This window comes from Amphibalanus amphitrite, unplaced genomic scaffold (assembly GCF_019059575.1).
Source record: "Amphibalanus amphitrite isolate SeventyFive unplaced genomic scaffold, NRLGWU_Aamphi_draft 000304F_arrow, whole genome shotgun sequence".
Lineage (NCBI taxonomy): Eukaryota > Metazoa > Arthropoda > Thecostraca > Balanomorpha > Balanidae > Amphibalanus > Amphibalanus amphitrite.
In genome coordinates this window covers 65,432-85,288 of record NW_024881799.1, presented here as the reverse complement: position 1 = coordinate 85,288, position 19,857 = coordinate 65,432, and the positions used below count along the sequence as shown (strand labels likewise).

The 19,857-nt window shown below is 53.1% G+C and overlaps 1 protein-coding gene across 1 annotated transcript; it reads left to right on the top strand.

Annotated features, from left to right (window-relative positions):
• The first annotated feature begins 117 nt into the window (after positions 1-117).
• LOC122387971 (BUB3-interacting and GLEBS motif-containing protein ZNF207-like) lies at positions 118-18,792 on the top strand. The gene is made up of 12 exons (XM_043378688.1): positions 118-474; positions 1,025-1,151; positions 1,350-1,497; positions 2,020-2,203; positions 2,551-2,641; positions 6,342-6,403; positions 8,393-8,534; positions 9,285-9,446; positions 12,140-12,346; positions 12,771-12,827; positions 13,986-14,109; positions 15,970-18,792. The coding sequence occupies exons 1-12, from the start codon at positions 434-436 to the stop codon at positions 16,161-16,163; spliced, it is 1,539 nt and encodes a 512-aa protein (XP_043234623.1). The 5' UTR covers positions 118-433; the 3' UTR covers positions 16,164-18,792.
• Positions 18,793-19,857: the final 1,065 nt, after the last annotated feature.

The window sequence follows — 19,857 nt, the reverse complement described above, 5'->3', positions numbered from 1 at the left end:
TGGGCTCTTTTCTGGCGCATGCGCTCTGAATATGACGCCATAACCCGACTCGCTATTGTGATTGGTCGGCTGGTCGATGCCTATCTCTATACGGCCTTGGGTCGATGCCCTCGGGCGATAGCAGAAATTTGTGATAACCCGGGTCAGGTCACGCATTTTGTCGGTGGTCGTCGTTCCGTGTGGAGGGGCTGCTAGTTTTCAACCAGTTTCCGTCCAGTTTCATTTCAGCCTGGAGCGAATGGTGGCCAGCTAAGTGATAGGTAACAAGTTCATGAATATATATTCTGCTGAATTCCAGCAGTTTGCATCCGATAATAACTCAATAGTCTATTGAAGCCATCGATTGATTATTGTGATAATTTAAATGACTTTAGAATAACAAAATTCAGGTAAGTGCTGAGGACTTCTGACTGCTTATATAAAAGGCCACGTCATGGGCCGCAAGAAGAAGAAGCAGCAGAAGCCATGGTGCTGGTATCCTTTTTGTTTTGTTTGGTGTTTTTGCTGAGATGAATCGTAATCATTTTATGGCTTTGTGCTGGCTGATTCCCAGTTGTGCTGTGGCTAATAGCTGCCTGAATATGGATTTATTCTGTAGCTAGCACTTAGCAGCACTTAGAACATTGACACATCTTCACCTAAGGGCCTGATTTTCAGCCATTTTTTGCCCACTTCTTGTCATGAGTTTGCACTAATCTTGAAAATGTCAGTACTAGGTAGGTACAACCTGCCTGCCTATGCGTACTGCAGTTCTATTGTCAGTTGACGAATAATCAGTGTTGTACTTGTGACAATTCAGTATTGACAATTCAGTATGACAGTATGATGAATGTGTTGTGAATGAATAGGTATGTTGTGACAATTCAGTATGATGAGCTGAGATAGGCCTACTCTAGAGAATGTGAGTTTTCAAGATAGGATACCTAGTTGTGTATACTGCTGTGAATTCCATGCAGGTGTTGCTCTGAACTTAAAGATTGTTGCATCTCCATGTTGTGTCTTAGTTCCTTAACCAGAAATATAGGTACTGCAACCGAGAGTTTGATGACGAGAAGATCCTGATACAACACCAGAAGGCAAAACACTTCAAGTGTCACATCTGCCACAAGAAGTTGTACACAGGTCCAGGGCTTTCAATTCATTGTATGCAGGTGAGTGCCCCATCACCATCTGCCTGCTTCAAACAACTGACCTTTTATTGGAGTTTTGGCTAATTTTCCTGCAACACTTCAATGTGTATGGTTTGCCCTGTGGATGTTCAGCAAGGGTGTGAGCATGCTGGCTGACGTTGGGAGGCCACCAGTTGACATGGAGTACCGCTGCTTATGCCCTGCCTCACCGCTCCGTAGGTGCACAAGGAGACTGTTGACAAGGTCCCTAATGCAGTGCCCAGCCGGAACAACATAGAAATTGAGATATATGGCATGGAGGGCATCCCGGAAGATGACCTCAAGGCCCATGAGCAGAGTGCCAAGTCTGGGCCCGCAGACTCGGACGGTATGTCTTCCACCGATCACACCCACCGGACTGTCTGCTTCTAGAAGCTCTGCAATGTCATCTTTGCATGAACAGTGGTTGTACATTACTGTCGCCAAAGACAGGTTTTCCTAATTGGTCTTGAGTATAATGAGCTATATGTGTATTTCACCTGATTTTACTATGGAGATTACTATTTTGACTTGTCCATTGTGGTGTTTGATAGTGGTATCACAGATTTTCAACATCCTGTGTTTTGTGAAAGGTAAGTCTTGCTAGTTAGAAGTTGTTTCCTTGTAACATTCTGAAAGAAAATGATTAAATATAGCTTTACCTTTGACAGAGCTTAGAGAACAAAGGGAAATATTATCTCAACTTTCAGACCAATAACTAAGGCTTTTGCCAGTTGTGAGGCATTCATTTCAGCAGCCCTCATGACAACACTACGCTTATTCAGATAATCTTCAACCTGTTTTGTTTCCATCTGTTTCTATCTGCTCACACCTCACGATGTCTGACCCCCCACCGCCGCCGGTCGCCCAGGCGAGCCGTCCGCCTCCAGCCCGGACGTGGCCCGGCCCGGTAGCAAACCGGCCACGCCGGCCTCTCCCGGCGTGGGCGCAGCGTTCGGCGGGTCGGGCCTGCCCGGCCTCTCGGCGGCCAGCAGCGCGGCCATGCTCGGTCAGATGACACCCATCGGGCCGATGGCGCCCTACATGCTGCCAGGGTGAGAAAAGGGGGTCGCAATGTCGATCTGTGAGCCGATGACAGGGCTCACTTCGAGGAGAGGGGAGGGGGAGAATCTTGCGGCGTGCCTCGGTCGATGGGATAGAGGGGAGAAGGCAGAGAGAAGCATCTTTGGGAGGAAGGACGGTGTTTGACTTGATTTATGACAGGCATCGATTGGCTCAACTGACTGTTAATTTGGATGAGTGAAGTGATTGATAACGGTTATACTGTGTGCTTGCCGTCACAAATAAGCATTGCATGCTCATTCTGTTGTTCGTAGAGTCGGATATTAGTGCGTTAACTTATTCCCACCAAGCTAGCTGACCCGACGCTGCCCTGTTTCAGGATGATTGGCCCCATGGGCCAGCTAACGCACATCCCCGGTATGGGCATGGCGGTACCGGGCGGCGTGCGACCCCTCTTCCCCTCGGCACAGGTAAGCCACCCCTGCCCCCACCCTCCCCGGGAGTCGCGAGGTCATGGGCTCACGGGGTGAGATCGATCGTCTTCCTGGGTGACGTGCGATGGACGGGGAGTGAGTGTCTGAGTGATAGGCTGATGCCCTGCAGTCTATGTCCGGACGATCGCTCTTGGCAGGACAGTAGGTGATGATGAAACAGTGATGGACGCGCTGTGTATAATGTGGTGCAAATATTTACCGTGCTGGTATGATATTGCGCCGCAGGCGGGTGGCAAGTCGCTGAAATAGCGCTAGGATTCGATGGTTGCGAAATCACGGGTGGGCATCAACATTGAATGTGTAGTGTATTTATAGTTCGTTAAAGTATATGCTTGAACGTTAGCTCGTATACGAAATATCGCCTATGTGATCTGTTTCTAAGAACATATATTATTTACTTGAATACCTATCTTCAATGTGATTGACTAAATTCCTTTTCGTCGATTTGGGATATAGAGGATTCTTCATGGCTCCGAGTGGAAGATAAGGATATCTTTTCCAAGCGGGTTACTGAAAAACCGAGCGACGAAGGAGCGAGGTTTTTCTGTAACACGCGAGGAAAAGATATCCGATCTTCCACGAGTGAGCCATGAGGAATCCTATATCTTTCTATGTTGAGGTTTATTCTTGATTAATGAAATATTAGGTATATTTAAATGTATTCATCTATGTAAAAATAGATTCAGAGTAGTTTGTTCTTATTTCATAAGTTTCATCCATAAACAACCATTAAAAATGTCGTTCGGTTATTGACCCATCATCACTTAAACTCTTGATTTTTCGCTATGAACCCTCGAGACCTTATCTTTGCATCTCCGAGGGATGCAGAGATAACAAATTCTTATCTCTGCATCTCAGAGGAGTGCGAGATAGAAATATCCCTGCACTGTAGACCCAATGGCAAATAAACCTCAACTAGAAAGATATCTGTATACTGAAGCCGTCGCGCCTGTGATTTGCTCTCAAAATTTACGATAAACGATGTAAAATTCTAACCGCATAACATCGTCGTTAATATTTCGGGGTCTCTCACTTGTCTCCATGATATCTATAACACTTTTAAATCCTTTCATATAATGTGACTCAAACCTTACGTCGAATTCTGCGCGTTGTGCAGCGTTGGCTTTCCGATTTATGGCGACTGCCGGCTGCTCAGCTCTGGTGGGCCGCGCTGACTGTCTCTGTGTCTGGTCTTTCCCACCAGGCCAGGGTGTCCGGCAGTCGGGCCGGCCGGCTCGCGCGCCCGCCCGCCGTCTGTGCCTTGTTTTGCCCGTGACCAGGTACCCCAGACCTCTGGCTGCTCGCCCGCTCGCTCGCCCGTCCGCGCGCGCTGCACCCGCCCCCGACGACTGAATGTCTCCCTCTTTCTGTCTTTCTGTCCGTCTTTCTCTGTGTCGGTTGGATGGTCACTAGAGGCCAGTCGCGGAGCAGCAGACGTACGTACTTTGGCCGACCGCTGGCTCTCCCCTCTGTCTCCCTCTCTCACTCTTTCTCTCTGTGTCTGTTTGGGTGTCTTGGACGGGACGCCAGTTCCTCCTAGCCGGGCGGTACTAACGCCGGGGGAGCAGCCTGCAGGGCGTGCCCGATCAGGCCGCAGTGCGCCGCCCAGCTTTGGTTTCGAGTGCATGGTCGCCCAGATGGGGAAGCGCGTCGCTTCTGAGCGCATTGCTCGCGCTCCGGTCGGCCGCCGGCCACCGGTCAGATGCATGCCGTGGTGTTGGTTTGCCGATGGTTTTTGGTGTGTCTGAAGTCACTGCACAGAGTTAGCGCACAGTACGAGTTGCACAGGTTTCATCTCTTGCAGCCGCAGCTTAAACAGCCCGTTTAACATAGCTAACATGATATTCCCCGGATGCTGGAGCTGTGTCCCGTATTTGTGTACTCGGTGGCCCCCAGCCTTGTCTGTTACCTGTTTATACAAACGCTCGGCACGCGAAGTAGCAGATGTAAAAGTATTGTCAGTCTTACGCACTGAGACTTATCTATCGGTGTTACCTTCGTTGCTATTTCTGACCTATGTGTTTGTTTCCCCGCGATTAATCTACATTTGCAGACTGATATTAAATGCGTACCTAGCGTGCTTTACCGAGAGGTCGTGTACTATGGTATGCGTCGCCGCAGCTAGTACCAAAAGTATCTAACTCTTTTTATGAAGCTTATTATATAGCTATCTGTTACATTGGAGCATACATATGCTTCATGTTTACACACATCTACGTCTATACAATTTTGATGCTGGCAAGATTTTCGCTGAGACGCCGGTGCTCTTCTCATACATCACCGTTATTATCGTTATGGGCATCACTTGCATAGTCACAAAGGAAGACCTATTTTGCTCTTTGTGCGGGTATGTGGTCAGATTGGCATGCAGTGGGTCGCGGGCTGCCGTCGCCGTTTCGGCAGCTGTGTGCGGGCGTCGAGCCTGGTAGGCGTCGGCTGTCTTCGCCGGGGCGAGTCGACGATACGCGATCGATGCGGCCCCACCTGACGAGCGCCGCCCGCCCCTCCCCGTGCTGCCGGCGCGGCGCCCCTCCCCGCGCGGCGCGGCGCGTGTGGCCGCCGCTATTTCTGTCCCGGGCCAGTGGGACCCCAGCCAGGCACCGGCGCCGTGCCGGTGGCCCCGCCGCGGCCGCCGGCGGCGTCCCAAAGCGTCCTGTGCCGTCCCCCTCCCCTCTGCCGGCAGCCGCCGCTGTTGCTACCTTGGGTGGATGACACTAGACTGGTCCCGTTGTTTCCCACCCCGACTCGGCTAGCGTCGCCTCCCTCATCTTGTACTGTCCCGTCCTGACTCCAGCACATCACATCCTATTCCATTTCGGTCACACAATTTTGGCCATATTCGTTCTAGCTGACTGTATTCTAGCCCGGCCAAATTTGGCCAATATCATTCGCTGGCTTGGAAAGCTAGAGTCAGTGTGATTGTGCGCCGATTGTCCCCAGCAGAGTTGTTGAGCTCAGCACTGGGCTCAGCACCAATCTCAGCACCAATCTTAGCGCCGAGCTCAGCACTGAGCTTAGCACAGAACGCGCCCCGGTTTCGTGAACAGAGACCTGCTATTGTCACTCCGCTACTGCAGACCACAGTCAGTCGTGCCGCGCGGAGGGCAGACAAATGTCCCTACAGCTGTGGCTCGACCATCAGATGCACCGGTGCCATGCAGCCGGCTGCTGCTCGGGTTAGGGCGCTATATTGGGGCGGCCGACGGCAGCCGACCGTCGTATGAAAAGGTCACGCAATATTGTCTAGACTGAGAATGGCAAAAGTTGAAAATGTCAGCGGGATTGAATTTGTGCGGTTGGATGCGTTGCAAATGGAGCAGGGCTTCAAGCAATTTACTTGACATGTGTTTGCGTCTTCTCGCATTCCGGATCATCGGCTTTGTATTATTACCAAGCCTGGGTGGCCCCGCGGTACATCCTAACGCCTCTGAATTATTTGATGTGTATTGAGTTGATATGCGTGTTTTCACATCGTACCGTTTGTGTTACCACAGCATTGGTGTATGCAGTGTCTGCCTGCCATCAATGTCCCACATTTGTCTTCTTTAACCGGGGCCCACTCCTTCCTATCCAGGGACCCTTCTATCATCTCTGCGACTATCACCCCCACTACTGTCAGTATCTCTCCGTCGTAGTCCGATAGTTGCTCGGTTGTGACGGGAGCCGCTGTTGACAGGTGTCGTCACCGGCTCCTGTGGGGTCCTCGGCGGCGTCACGGAGTACCTTCCCGGCCTACAGGTGAGCTCACGGTATTAACACGACACAGGGCCGGCTTATCCAGAATTGGAGGATCAAAAGCATGCGATAGCATGCTTTTGCATCCGGAAATTCCCATTGGTGGGTCGCTGAAAAAAGTTCGGCTGAACCTGTTTGTCAGTGAGTGAGTACGTGAGTATGTGAGTGAGTTTGTCCAAGCTTTTTTGGACCTGGAGTCAAAATGGGTGGACCGATCGGGACGAAAGTGGGACCGTTTGATTCGTCTCCGGCGAGGTAAACTTTTGGTGCTGGCCTCGGTTCGCTCGGTGCTTCGTGGCACATGCTATTCCGCTTCAAAGTTTCGGTGACACGAAATTTTTTGTCAAGACTACAGGTCAACCCGAGGTCACGGGCAAAGCCATACTGGCGGGACGCATCGGTGACACCTTGAACCAGTTTCCAGGGGGGTCACCGTCTGCGAGGGGTGCAGGCTGCACGTGCTGGGGTCGGAAAACCGTTTTGACGTGAGGTCCTCTGGCTCAAAGAAATTTTAAGCTATCAACCTCAAAATCGGTTCAATGGTAGTCCCAGGCAAGGCCTCCAAAATAATGCACATTTGGTTGAGCTAAACTCTGTGGTGCATGAGCTATGCACGTGCAAGCCGATTGCACCCCTTCGTACGTTACCACGCCTGCAGGGTAAACGGCAGCTCTAACTGGTTCAAAACTTGCAGGTCGTAAGAAGAATACATTTGATCACGACATTCCGGCGAGATAATATCCGAGGGGTGCAAGCTGCGCGTGCGGGGGGCGGATAACGGTTTTGACGAGGGATCCTCTGATCCCGGGAAACGTCGATCTAGCGACACAAAAGTCGGTACACTGATAGAACTAGACACACGCTACATGATGTTATGAAAATGACTGCACTGGGGTGCCTGGGACATGAACTATGCACGTGCAGTTAATTCATATCTTACTGTAGGTCATTAGAAAAAAGCAAAACGCTTTCTTTTTAATGAAGTCATTTGGGCTATGGATCCTCCAATTCTGGCCCAAGGCAACGCACGAGCGCTGCCGGCATCTAGTTCAGTAGCTGTAGTGAGCTGTAGGTGAGCTCTATAGTAGGTGAGCTCACTTTGTAAGAACGACAAAGAGCCGACTTGAGTCACCACGAAATGGTATGGAAGCTTCACGGAACTAGTTATTACGGAAGTATCGTGGAAGTATTTGATGCCATGGGATAGCATGAAAGGTCACAACTCACAAGCTGTCACCGATTTGGCGCATAATCAATACCGGTGATTTATAATACGTGTACGCTAGTTATTGTCTGAGGCTGATAGTAGTTATTTGAGGTTGCAACTTACTACGTAGCTCATAAAGGAAAGCAATACTCTAAAAGTCACGTCTCCACAATATTGAATCGTAATGTGAGGAACGGGATTGGACGACCGACCGTGGCCCGCTCGTCTCTGGACGCCGGGTCTGGCTGACGGGCTGTATTGGGACTGGGCATTGGGGAGGAGTGAGGTGTGTACGTCGTTCGGCCGTCCCTCGCAGCGGTCCACAATGATCGATGAATCAATCGACAGTGGGGGTTGTGGGGAGGGGATGGGTCTGGAGTATGGAGCCTGGGCTTCGACGCTGTCACCAGGGACTGGTCGTGCTTTATCGTAAATCGTCGTATGTGGCTAGTCTGCTAGCACAATGCATTTAGAGTCTTTGTTGTGATTGCTGTGTTCAGTGTTCACATTGTTTACTGCGAATTGTTTTGTAATGCATGCGTCACCGAATGGCTAGCGGATCTGCCCTCACCTCATCGAACCTCAACTGCGTGCTGTGTTAGCTTCGTAGCCTGTTTGGTGCCGCATCTCTTTTCAATATCACTACGCTTGCTTTTCCAACAAATGACATTATTGACCCTGCAGTTACCCCGTCTGTATGAATATGGGATAAACCGGTTGGGTATGTTTATCCCATATTACTACAATCTTATCAATTAACATGTGTCCTAACGTGTCGTCCACAGCCAGGCGACGGGCAGCAGCGGCAGCAGTAGCGGCGCCTCCACCAAAACGACCACATCCACAGCCACGTCCCGGCCTGCGCTGATACCCCAGGTGGCCGGGGCCACGAGCAAAATCGTCCACCCGGAGGAGGACGTATCCCTGGTGAGTTGTGGAAAGAGTACGGAGAGGAGAGAGCGAGGAGAGGCGCCCGCTCGAGGGTTGGGATGAGCTGTGGGCCCGGTCGAAGGAAGTCGGCGGCCGCTGTATTGATTTGGATGGTTTGGACGGTGAAAATGGCGTCTGGAGAGGATGGGAAGGTCTCAATGGGAGGGCAGGCGGTCGGTCGGTTGGAGTTTATGAGCTGACGCAGCTGTTTGAGCCGGGGTGAAGTGGGTCGTTCGTTAGTGAGAATGACTGGCCAGGTTTTGCTTTCAAATGCGCGATGTTTTTTAAAACGGTTGTTACATCGCTGCGCAGTACACAATGCGAAGTGATACATGCATATTTCGCTCTAACGAACTGGATTAAACAATTCAGACTTTTTATTTATCTGGCCATCCGACCGGAGTGAAGAGCCACAGAAACAAACATCAAATTGACACCGCTCCATAAAATTACGCCACTTGTCCACTGTTGCGTCGACGGTATTGACCAACGCTTTTTTGTTTTCACCTCATCACAGTATGCATCCCCTACTATACCTCTCGTGTCGGCTGATTATCCACCTTCGCATGCCTTAATATCCTTTTCCAATTATCTCACTATTATTTGACAATCATTCTGGCCTCCCCGACGGATTCCTTATGTGTCCTCTGGTCACCCTCGCCCGTGCATCTAGGGACTTTGACACTCCCCTTATTTCCCTTTTGGACCGTTAGCACGTTCTGACTCTCCCCGTGCTATCTTCCCCAGGAGGAGTGTCGGCTGCGGCTGCCGCGCTACCAGCGATTCCGGCCTCGTCCGCCGCCGTCACCGCCCGGTCTGGCCGCGGCCGCAGCCGCCAACGCCGCTGCCGCCGCAGCCGCAGCCGCCGCCAACGCGGCAGCCACGGCCAACGCCACAGCTGCCCTGGAGGTACGGACGACCAGGGGGGGGGGGGAGGGGGGGGGGGGAGGATTGGGCGTTGAAGGGCTTTGGGTGGTGCTGATGAGTGACTTGTGAGGTGTTGTGTTTGTGTGATTGTGTTTGTGTGGTGTTGTGCTGTGCCTGTGTGATTGTGCGAGTGGTGCGTGGTGGATGGCTTTGGGGAATGACGGACAAATGAGAGTGGATTCTCGTGTTGTTTGGTAATGGACGGTACCTAATGATATAATGGTAATGGGGTGATATTGAGAAAGGAGCTTCATTGTGGTGGATGCGGTGGAGGTGTTGGATATTTGATATGGCGATTGTCTTCTGGATATATTTACCTTTACTTTTGTCCTTTTATGCTATACATTTTTCACTAATCCGCGAAAATGAAGAGCTCAAAAATAATTTTTATATCACACAACATCGAAGTAATACAGACAACACAGATCCAAAAAGACCTTTGTCAGTAAATTTGTCAGTAAAGCAACCACCTTACACATAACAGCATTATCTTTTTCAGCTTATTATGATAATCAAAAATGTTTGAAATTACGAAACATTTCCCTGAGGATTGCCCTCGTTTTATTTCTTTCACCCGTGTCATGGTTCGATTTTCGTTGAATACGGAAAATGATACCGCCTCTGCGATATGTCAGCGTTTATGGACGATGCCCTTATCACCTACACCTTTTTACGCCCAATTTAGGCGGCAGTGCACACATTTCAGTAATAGTGCAGACGATTTCGACAGTATGGCATAGTCTGTCTGTGCCGAAGTGTCGAAATCGGTTGCACTATTACTAAACTGTGTGCACTATGTCTAATGTCTATACTTGGCCGTAAAAAGGTGCATATCCTGCCGCTTATACCTCTCGCCCAGTGACCAGGGGTTGTCCTTTTCGCTGGTGGGCCGTCCGTGCGGCGTGGCCTCAGCAGTCGCCTACTCTGTGTTTGCAGAGAGTGCTCGTGGCCCGCCTGCGGCCTACTCAGCTGTGCCGGTCGGCCCCGCCCCCCGCCCCCGCCCCCGCCCCCCGCCCCCGCTCGTGTGCCGTGCTCTCTTGGTCCGCCCCGCCCGCCCGTCGCAGACTGTACCGCTGCTCTAGTGCTAGATTGGCTTACTGCATGCTTGTATGCCTGAATAGACGAACCAGCACTGCTCAAAGTGTGGAAGGTCTGTACAGAACCGGGCGCGGCTGTGAGTAATTCGTCACAGCGCTCTTCCAGCATGCTTCGCTTGTCTTCCCGCTTAGTGACCCGTACTGCTCGTCCCTTTCCTTGTCGTTCTTGATTTTCGGTTACTCCCGCTTCGCTCCGGCCCTTAGGAGCAGTTTGCTCTGGTTTGCTAGTTAGCTAGGTGTTTATTACGACCAGTTTCGTGTTTGTTGTCTGCTTCTTACGACGTGTGGATGTCTTTATTCGTCACCTGGGCTGGACAAGCTTCAAACCACCGTGTGCTGAAGGGCATGGAATATATGGGCTATGGCCCGATGTTCAAGACACGCCTCCACCAGTTTAAATCGTTTGCTTGTCTTGTAGCAGGCACCGTCGTGAAATTTAAGATCCCAGTTCTTGTTTCAGGTAGATCATGCACGAATTGCGCTGTAGCAGTCAGCAAGTTAACGTGTCGTAAATGAAAGCAATAAGCATCCATATTTGGCATTTGCACGTCTTTATCTAAACATCTGGATAATTATTTGTTGACATTTTTTCTGTATTGACTCACTCGATGGCACTTTCAAAAACATCTTTTCCACCAGAGTTTCTGTAACATCACAAGGGCTGTAGATGCAGGTAAATATTGTTTCAGGTAATTTCACGTTTCACTTCAACTCCTCTTCTCAGTAATTGTCACCTCACATATTGCAATGGCGGCGTTTGATTGCATGCTGCCTATTTCATACCCGGGTCGACTTTGATAGGAAATGCTCAGTCTTTCTAGCAGCTGTTCTTCGTTCACTGTTTATACTTTGGTCGCTTTTCCATATATGTCTACCTTAGATAAATCCAAAATCGATGTAATGTGGCATTTATTGTCAATATATCAGTAGTGTATAAATTCTGGAACACTTCGCCTGTTCTGTTTTTCATCCGACACCACATAAATCACTTTGTTGTCCGTTGCATGTCTGCATGTTCCCCCATATATCAACAGCAGCTGCTGTATTATAGCCAGTGTGCCGTTATCAACACCCACGATGACGTTTTGCTGCGTTTAACGTTCCGGCGTGTGCTGTCGATCTCAGCTTAGTCTATGGAAGTGCTCGTGTCTTGTGTAATCATCTGCTGAATCGGAAGAAGACAGTTTGTACTGCTCTGCCTTACTTGCATGCTGCATATCTTGCCTGTTTGCTTGTCTTAGCAACACTAGCTGCCGACTCCGGGCAGCGTTTTGCGGCAGTCGCGCTGGGATTTGGTGATGGATACCCGCCTGGCGCGTCGTTCCGCTTGTCGAGGTCACTTAGCCTGATGTGGGTGCCAGCCGGAACTGTGTACACTACACCTTATTCGCCTATCAGTGTGTGTATGTGTGTGTGTGTGGGGGGGGGGGTACGTTTGTGTGTGGTGCGGTCTCGACATGCAGGCGAGTCGCTCGGACTGGATTTCGATGGACTGTTGAGTTGGCCGCTTCGCCACGGTATATCGCCTACCTTTCATATCCCAACCTGACCTGATCTGACCTGACTTGGTCGTTTCAGGAGGAGCGTCGCAACCAACTGGCCAAGTACCACCAGCAGATGCGGGCGGCGGCGGCGGCGGCGGCGGCCGTCTCGATGCCGGCCGTCTCGATGCCGACCGTGTCTCTGATCCCCCAGCCGCTGATGGGATCGCTGGCTAATGTCATGGCCATGCAGCAGCAGCCCCGTCTGGTGGTCAGCCAGCCGACGCCGCTGCCCATACCCCAGGTGGGTGCCGACGGAGGAGGGTGATTAGGGGGACGGTGGGGCTGTATCCGCAGCTGGGTTGGCTGGTTTGTGGTGTCTGTACGTGCATAGTACGTGTCGAGTGTCTGGTGTATGTCTCAGTGGTCTGGTGGGGTTGATGTGTTAGTACGGCGTGTATACGTGGTCTGTTTTATACAATTGCTTTATTCAAATATCAGTTTTCATCATAAATCATATTTCTTGTGTCCAGAAATTGGAGTAGGAAATAGGTGTGGCTGTTTTGTATAATTCAACTGTTGTGATGTCTGTGTGCAATACATTGTCTGCAACTGCAGCTGAGCCCGACCACCAGTCTGTCTGTCTGTCTGTCTGCCTGTGTCTGTGTCTGGGTCTGTCTATCTGTCTCTGTCTGTGTGTGTGAGACCGCGCCGCCGTTTGTCTGCAGCTGCTGAGCCCGCCCTCCAGTCGGGCGGCGCCCGCCGAACAGCCGTTCCCCGCACAGGTTAGCGCTGCAACCGAGCCCGCCTGAACCCCGGCTGACCTGACCTGGATCAACAGTCAGACCACCGCCGACTGACCCTTCCCCCGGCGACTGCCGTGCATGTGATAGTGGCGGTGTGACCTGTGTATAGCTGTGCATGAGTTGAGAGCTGCGCACGTGTGGTTGTGAGTGGAGCACCTACCCGGAGTAGATAGGACTACTGACAGCTAGTGGAAGTGCTGTGCTGGTGCCTGGGACAGACGGAGAATTGCATTAAAGAAAGGTACGTTGTAACCATCTGTTGTCAGCTGTAGATTGTAGCTTATATGCTCGGTTTGAGGTAGAAGAGAAGGAGGCATCCGGATCCTTCAAGATTACAGACGCAGCAGACGGCGCGGTTCTTTAAAGCAGGTTTGTTTCTGGTGGATATGCTTGTGCAGTGGTTTATACATCCCAGTAGCTTTTTGTAGTTTTATGAACGTTGCAGGTGTTGGTATTTGACAGTTTGAAACACAGCCATTTTTTTCGATTTAAATATTTTGCACCATTGAGTTTGATGTTTCGACTTTCGATAACCGTTTATTACATTGTCTCGAAATGCTAAGTGCACGTGATTGTTTCCAATATTTAATACACCATCGACGAGTAGCTAGTGATCCGCACAAAATTCGCTTGCAGTATAAATGATGCCATTCCATCCCCTGTGTTTTGCGGTTCGGCCGTATCAGCTATCGTGAAATAATTCATATTCAATATCAGGAAGGAGCTTTGGCCAGCTCACATACGAATCAACTTTCCTCGGATTCTCATTCGTGAGTAGAGCACACTCACATTGGCCTTCCCCTGGCTGGCTTGGGTGAGAGAGACTGGTGTCACTCGCTTTTCCGACGGATGCCCAGCAGGGTACGTGCCACCTGTGCGCCAGCGTTCGCATGCGTGCGCCTGTCCACAGGGCAGCAGGCGTCATTCCGTGTGTCAGCCTGGTCAATTCAGCATTATCACAGCATCATGTATGTAACGTCATAGTATCGCTGTAACATCGTGTGCAGCTTTTTCATCCACAGGGTGAAGCTCACAACGCCATCGTCTAGTCTGCTCTGCTCCCCCTCCCCCTCCCAGCTTCCTGTCTGTCGCTCAGCTCGGTGTCTGACGGCCGTCCCGTGCGCCTCCGTCCGACAGATCCCCCATCTGCTGCGGCCCGGCTACCTACCGGTCTCAATGGGCGCGCCACAGCTGCTGGGGCAGCCGCCACATCAGCTGCTGTTTGCGCCGCGGCCGCCCGCCCTGCAGTCGCAGCCGCACGGTGAGTCAACGAGGGAGACTCAGAGTCATCGACTGAGTCAATGAGTCATCGACTTATCGATTAGCTGCCTGTCGCCATGAACTTTGCCGCTGTGCGTGATCCTAGACATTGAGGCTGGTCTTTGGTGTTTGTCCGACTTACTTTGTGTTTGTATCACCCGGGGTCTGGTGTATCAAGGTTTTCAGGGTCCGTGTGTTAAATCCGAGGTCTGATAGTGTCGTATTGTATATTCTGATCAAGTGTTGTTGTGTGACATTGGATGTGCGTCTGGGCAAGATGCCGAGCTATCAGAGTTTCGGGTCCTGGCTGATGGTGTGTATGATCAGTTTCTACGTTTGGGCTGGGAGCTATGTGTAATATCTGTGGAGTTAATATGTGACGCGTGTCTGGTGCAGGTTCCGCTCGTGATCCGGTAACTGTGTCTACTATTTTACCAAGGATATCTCTTTCTCTCGTGCTTACCAATCAGTGTCTAGTTTCCCACGTTGTAAAGGATAAGCGGATCAGCAGTGTTATCTGACGTACTGGTGGTGTATTAGCTCGCTGTGATACTGTGGTCTGGTCGCCAACATTCAGCGACGTCTGTCGGTTATTACACCCGTCACGCTTGTGAGCGGTCTCCTGTCCATTTTATCAACAGATTCCCTCTCCTAATTCCTGTATGCTCCCGACTGTGAGGTGCTCTACCTCTGTCGTTTACCTTAATTCGTCCATGTGTCTTTTTCCGTTTGTGTTGTCCATCCCATTCTACGCAGCAGCTCTTTAATTTGCTCACTGCATTTGTTCCTTTGTTTTGCTGTCTGTTTTGTCGTGTTCGGGATCGTCTATCTCTACCTGTGCCTTTCAAACATCGTCCACTTTCCTCGTTATATTTGGTTGATTCTTGTGTTATTCTCCTCAATTTTCCTCAGCATTTGTTCGTGTATGTTCTCTGTGACTTGTAACCATTTTGTCTATTCATTTTATTTAGTATTATTTCGTTTGTTTGTTCGTTCATGCTCGTTTCATGTCTACTTTTGTTTAGTTTTTATCACTTTCATTTAGTACACTGGATAACATTTCAGCGGTCGATGTCGCGCCGGCCGCCCTGAGCGAGGTCGCTGAGCTATCTGACCGAGTAGCACACCTCCCCACCCCACCCGTCAACACTGTGGGACCGCCTGTCGCCAACCAGCCAATGTGTTACAGACGACCCGCGTGGCGCGCGTGCGCCCCTCGGCCGCGCGCCGCGCGCCGCGCCGCAGACGCTGCCTGCCAGATAAGTGTGCCTGTGTCGAGAGAAGCGCGCGTGTGGGTTCACCGCCGCTGTGCACCGCCCGCGTAGTAGGCCGCGCGGCCCGCCCGCCCGCCCGACCGCCAGCCCTGTGTCTCACTCCGGTGATCTGGATACCGCTTGGCTCATGCTGTAGGCGTCCGATGCGGCCCCGTGTCCCGTCCCCAGTTTGTTACGCAGCGCTCCGGACCCGTCTCTATCTATCTATCACTCTATCTATCTCCGTTTTGCTGTCTGTTTTCTGTCTCTGTCTGTATCTATTTGCTCTCTGTCTCCTGCGCGCGGCTGCGTTTGGCCTGCGGTGCCCGTTGTTTGTTATTGGCGGTGCGTGGCGGGCGCGTGCCGCCGCAGCTTGGGCCACTGACTGACTGACTGGTGGAGGGTAGCGCATGGCTGCTGGGCGGTCGCCGCTCCGGCCGGCCGGCCCCGGTAGTATATCTGGTCTGACTAACGTCTGGTCGGCGGCAGCGGCCAGAATCCAAGGTGAGTGAGCAGGTGAGTGCGCGCTGCCGCCGCCGCCGGCGCCGCAGGAGGAGCTGCGACTGCCGGCCGACCGCACTGACCGCGCCGGCCGTGTGTCGTTGCAGCGCACCTGTTGGCGGCGCCGGGCGCCCCGCTGCTGCCGCCTGGCTTCCACCTGCCGCCCGGACTGCTGGGAGCGGCCGCGCCGCCGGCGCCACACCCGCACCAGCTGCTGGCCGCTGCACCGACCCCCTTCCCGCCGGGCGCCGCCGCCGCCGCCGCAGCCGCCGCCTTCATGCCGAGGTTCATCTTCCGGTAGAGCGCGCGTGCGCGACTCTGACGGACGAAGATGGAGTTGCGCGGACGGAGTCGGCCCACGCGTGTCACCGCCACCGGCGGGCACTCAGAGCGGGGTGTCTGGGAGTGTGGGACTCGTGTCTGGGTGTGTGAGTGTCGCAGAGTGCCACCAGTGTCTGTGCTGTCGTGCCCTGACGGCGGCGGCGGGTGCAGTGCCCCCTCCCAGTCGCCCGCCGGCTCACCCGCGGGCACACCGGCCCGTGATACTTCTAGTCCCGGATCTGCAGAGGTGGCGCCCGGAGCAGGCCGCTCGCCCCGCCGCCGCCGCCAGCCGCGCCCCGCGACTGCGAGCCGCGCCGGCTGACTGGCCCCGTTCTCTCTTCTCTCGATAGCTAGTGGAGCGGCGGCGCTCGCGCCGGGCGCTCTCTCCCTGTCAGTGAGTACGGGCTGTCCGGTAAGGCGCCGGCGGGCCGCGCCCGGCCCGCCGGCCGGCCGCTCTCTCGTATACTCGTCTTCTTTGTACACTGCTTCGTCTGCATGTGGGTGCTGCGGGCGCGGGTCCGGCCGCCGCCGCCGGGCAGACTCCTGGGTCTGTTCCGGCGGCCGGTGGCCGGGTGGCGCCGCCCGCTCGCCCTTCAGCCGTCAGAAAGTGCATGTGAGGCGGCCTCGGTGGCCTGCGTGTGAGTGTGTCGCTCCCCTGCCACCCGTCCCGGCCCGTCCCGGCCCGGCCCGTCACTGCCCTCCGGTCCACCCCGCCCCTGTCCGAGTCATTGCCGGGCTCATAAGATCACCTGAGGCTTCCTCTCACCCCCAATAGCCAGATCCAATGCCCCGGGTGCGGGGAAAGTTTGGTATGAGGGATGTTTTAAGAGGAGCAGTAGGGGCCTCCCGGGACCTGCCTAGGTGCTGGATAAAGGGTGAGGGGAGGAGGGAAAGTGAAGGACTGACGTCCAGCAGTGAAGACAGGATTGAGGATAGTAGCGGTCAAACGACCATCCCTAGGACCGAATAAGAAATTGGCGGTTGGGGAAGGGGAGCAGTTCTTGTTTCGGCAATCCCTGGATTGCTGTGTACTTACGGCAATGTAATTGTAATTTATCGGAGCTAACAATCATACGCGTGCCACTCGCTTGTCAACAGAAATAATGGAATGGCATTTTAGCTAACCAAACGCTATGAAGACTGGATAATGGGTATGCCATGTTACAACATATGTTACATCATACTTACGGCATTGATAACGTTTCCTCGGGGATACGATTCAGCAAGCGGGCATTGTCCGCAAAAATTGTATCGAGGTATGAAGTCAAATGACTGGGAAATTCACTACTGTAGCCCACCCACTTAACGCCGCCGAAAGGAATGAGGGTGTGCTATTTGCCGAGCTTTGGGGCAGGACTGAAAGGAAACGTGCATGTAGCTGACGGAAAGTTCGACTGTTGATCGTTGCTGGTGAGCCGTTCACCTGTTTCCATCTAGTCACCGGGGCCGAAAAGATTCAGGGCCTCGTGCTCCCAACGAGTACACAGATACTCGTGTGGAGACACCAACTTCCAGGGTATATTGGAGACTGGAGTCATCCGGCCTCGTGTAAAAGCGAGGTGTTTTCATGGTGGGGACTTTTTTTCTTCGGGGACGCTTGTTTGTCGACTCTTTAAGGTTATTTCAGCGACTGCCTAGATCAATTTAAGGAAGCTGCAGTAAGGCAGTAGGACGAGGCTTGCCGCAGAGGTGTATAATATATAAGCGTCGGATGTGCTGCCTGAAATGGTGGATGCTAAAGTTAACTTTTGTTGTGCTTTCTCAAATCGCGCGTCTAGCTGTTTCTGCCTTCATTTGCCCGCAGAGGTGTCACCTGTAGTGTCGATCGGCCCCTATTGCGGCCTGAAAATGAAGCTTACGTGTGCGCGAGTGAAGTTAAGCTTAAGCTGTGTCTGCTGTTGGCTCTTGGGGGCTCGGGGGCCGTGGGACGGAACACACAAATTGACCCTTAATTTGGGACCGTGAAATTGGGACCTTAGAGTCTGTGATTGTTAGAATTTGGGACATTTTACCGGTGACAGTTATCGTTACCCCTCTCATTGGATATAACTCGTTGGCCATTTAATCCTCGTGGTCATTGGGTCCTGGGAATGGTCCAACTCATGGTCTCCGGTCCTGGTGCTCTGGGGTCCCAGGGCGACTGGTCTACCCCTCTACGTGGCCCCTTTTCCTGGGGTCCATCCCCAGGTCTCGGTTCGGTGATCCAGTGGTCCATCCCCGGTTCGTGATCCCTCGGTCCGTGATCCCTAGGTCCATGCTCACCGGGTTCGCGATCCCCAGGCCTGTCAATCCCAGATCCTTGATCCCCAGAATCATGCTCCCCAGATCCATGCTCCCTCGGTCCCGGCCCCGAGGCGACCTCTGTCGCCGGCGCCGTCCCGGCCGGAGTCTGTCGTCTCGCAGTGTCGCCGCCACCGCGCGCCACTGTTGGAGCCGCCCCCCAGAGGGCGCTCCCCGGCCAGGCCGGCGAGACGGCGGCGCCGGCCGCCCCCGCCCCCGCCCCCGCCCATAGAGCTCTGACTGTCCCCTCGGTATGCGTACATCACTATTAGTTATCTCGGGCATATACATATAAATACCTTCTAATAAAGACGGCTCTGCTCGTTGAAGCGTATCCATAATGTACTGTTGGTTTTCCTGAGGCGGGTCGCTGCCGGCGGCGGCGGGTAGAGGCTGGTCATCCCGCCGCCCCCGCCGCCGCCGCCGCCGGTCGCGACCCGCCCCCACTGACTGTCGGTTTTGGGTGCTTGCCTGGCTTGCTGGCTGAGGTGGCGTGATCGGGCGGCGAGGCGCCGACTCGCAGCGACTGCGCTGCTGGCTGCCGGGCCGCCGCCGCCGCCGCCCCCGCCCTGAGAGCTGGCGGCGGCGGCGGCGGCGGCGGCGGTCCGGCCGCCCTCGTCTCGGAGAGGACGAGCGAGCCGCGCCGGCCGCGCGCCCTAACGTTGGTGGAAGGTGGCCGGAGAGGCACTCACACGCGGAGGTGGCCGGTCCGACGGCCAGTTTGGTACGCACCGCTAGACGTAACGCTTGCCGACACCCGGCCGCAACTCTGTAGATCCGAGTCTGACTGCCCGAGGCGCCTGTCGCTCGTAGGGAGAGGAGGGGAGGTGTGGTGTGGTGCACACAGAACGAGAAAGAGGAACGGAGTGGCTTTGGACAACTCCAGACTTCAGGATAGAAGATTGAATGTCTCGCCGTTGAAGATGCAGCCGGTTGATACAAGCTGGCATCGTCCATCGTTACAAACACAGTGTCCCAAAATTTCTCAGTTAGGGTGGGAAGTGACATCCAAATCAAAATAATATTCCACTCTCACCTCCAATTTTCCACAGCAATTTTTCACTCCCTATTTTCCAATAAAAAGCATCTGCATGTACCTTCTACCTCCCTCCATAGTTTATTCAATTATCTAGTATAAAGCAGCTCCCACATCCTCCAACAACCACAGATAAATTGTTGATCCCTGTTTTGCGCTCTTTTTTTGTGTGCCTCTTACTGACATTTTTCCACTCTCACAGCCCCTTTGTAGTGATGAATATTCCCCTCCGACACCCAAGCCGAAATATAATTTTGGGACACTGTACAAACATCGACGAAGTAAGCCTCGTCTACCAAACGAAGTCTGCCAGGTCCTGGATGAAGATGCACTGGAATGTCTGGTGGGATCGGTCGGA

Bases quoted from the DNA above. Each gene is read 5' to 3' on its own strand.
- LOC122387971 (XM_043378688.1), top strand. From the start codon at position 434: ATGGGCCGCAAGAAGAAGAAGCAGCAGAAGCCATGGTGCTG. The intron at 1,152-1,349 runs GTGAGTGCCCCA...ACCGCTCCGTAG, and splicing joins TTTCAATTCATTGTATGCAG to GTGCACAAGGAGACTGTTGA. The intron at 12,828-13,985 runs GTTAGCGCTGCA...TCCGTCCGACAG, and splicing joins AACAGCCGTTCCCCGCACAG to ATCCCCCATCTGCTGCGGCC.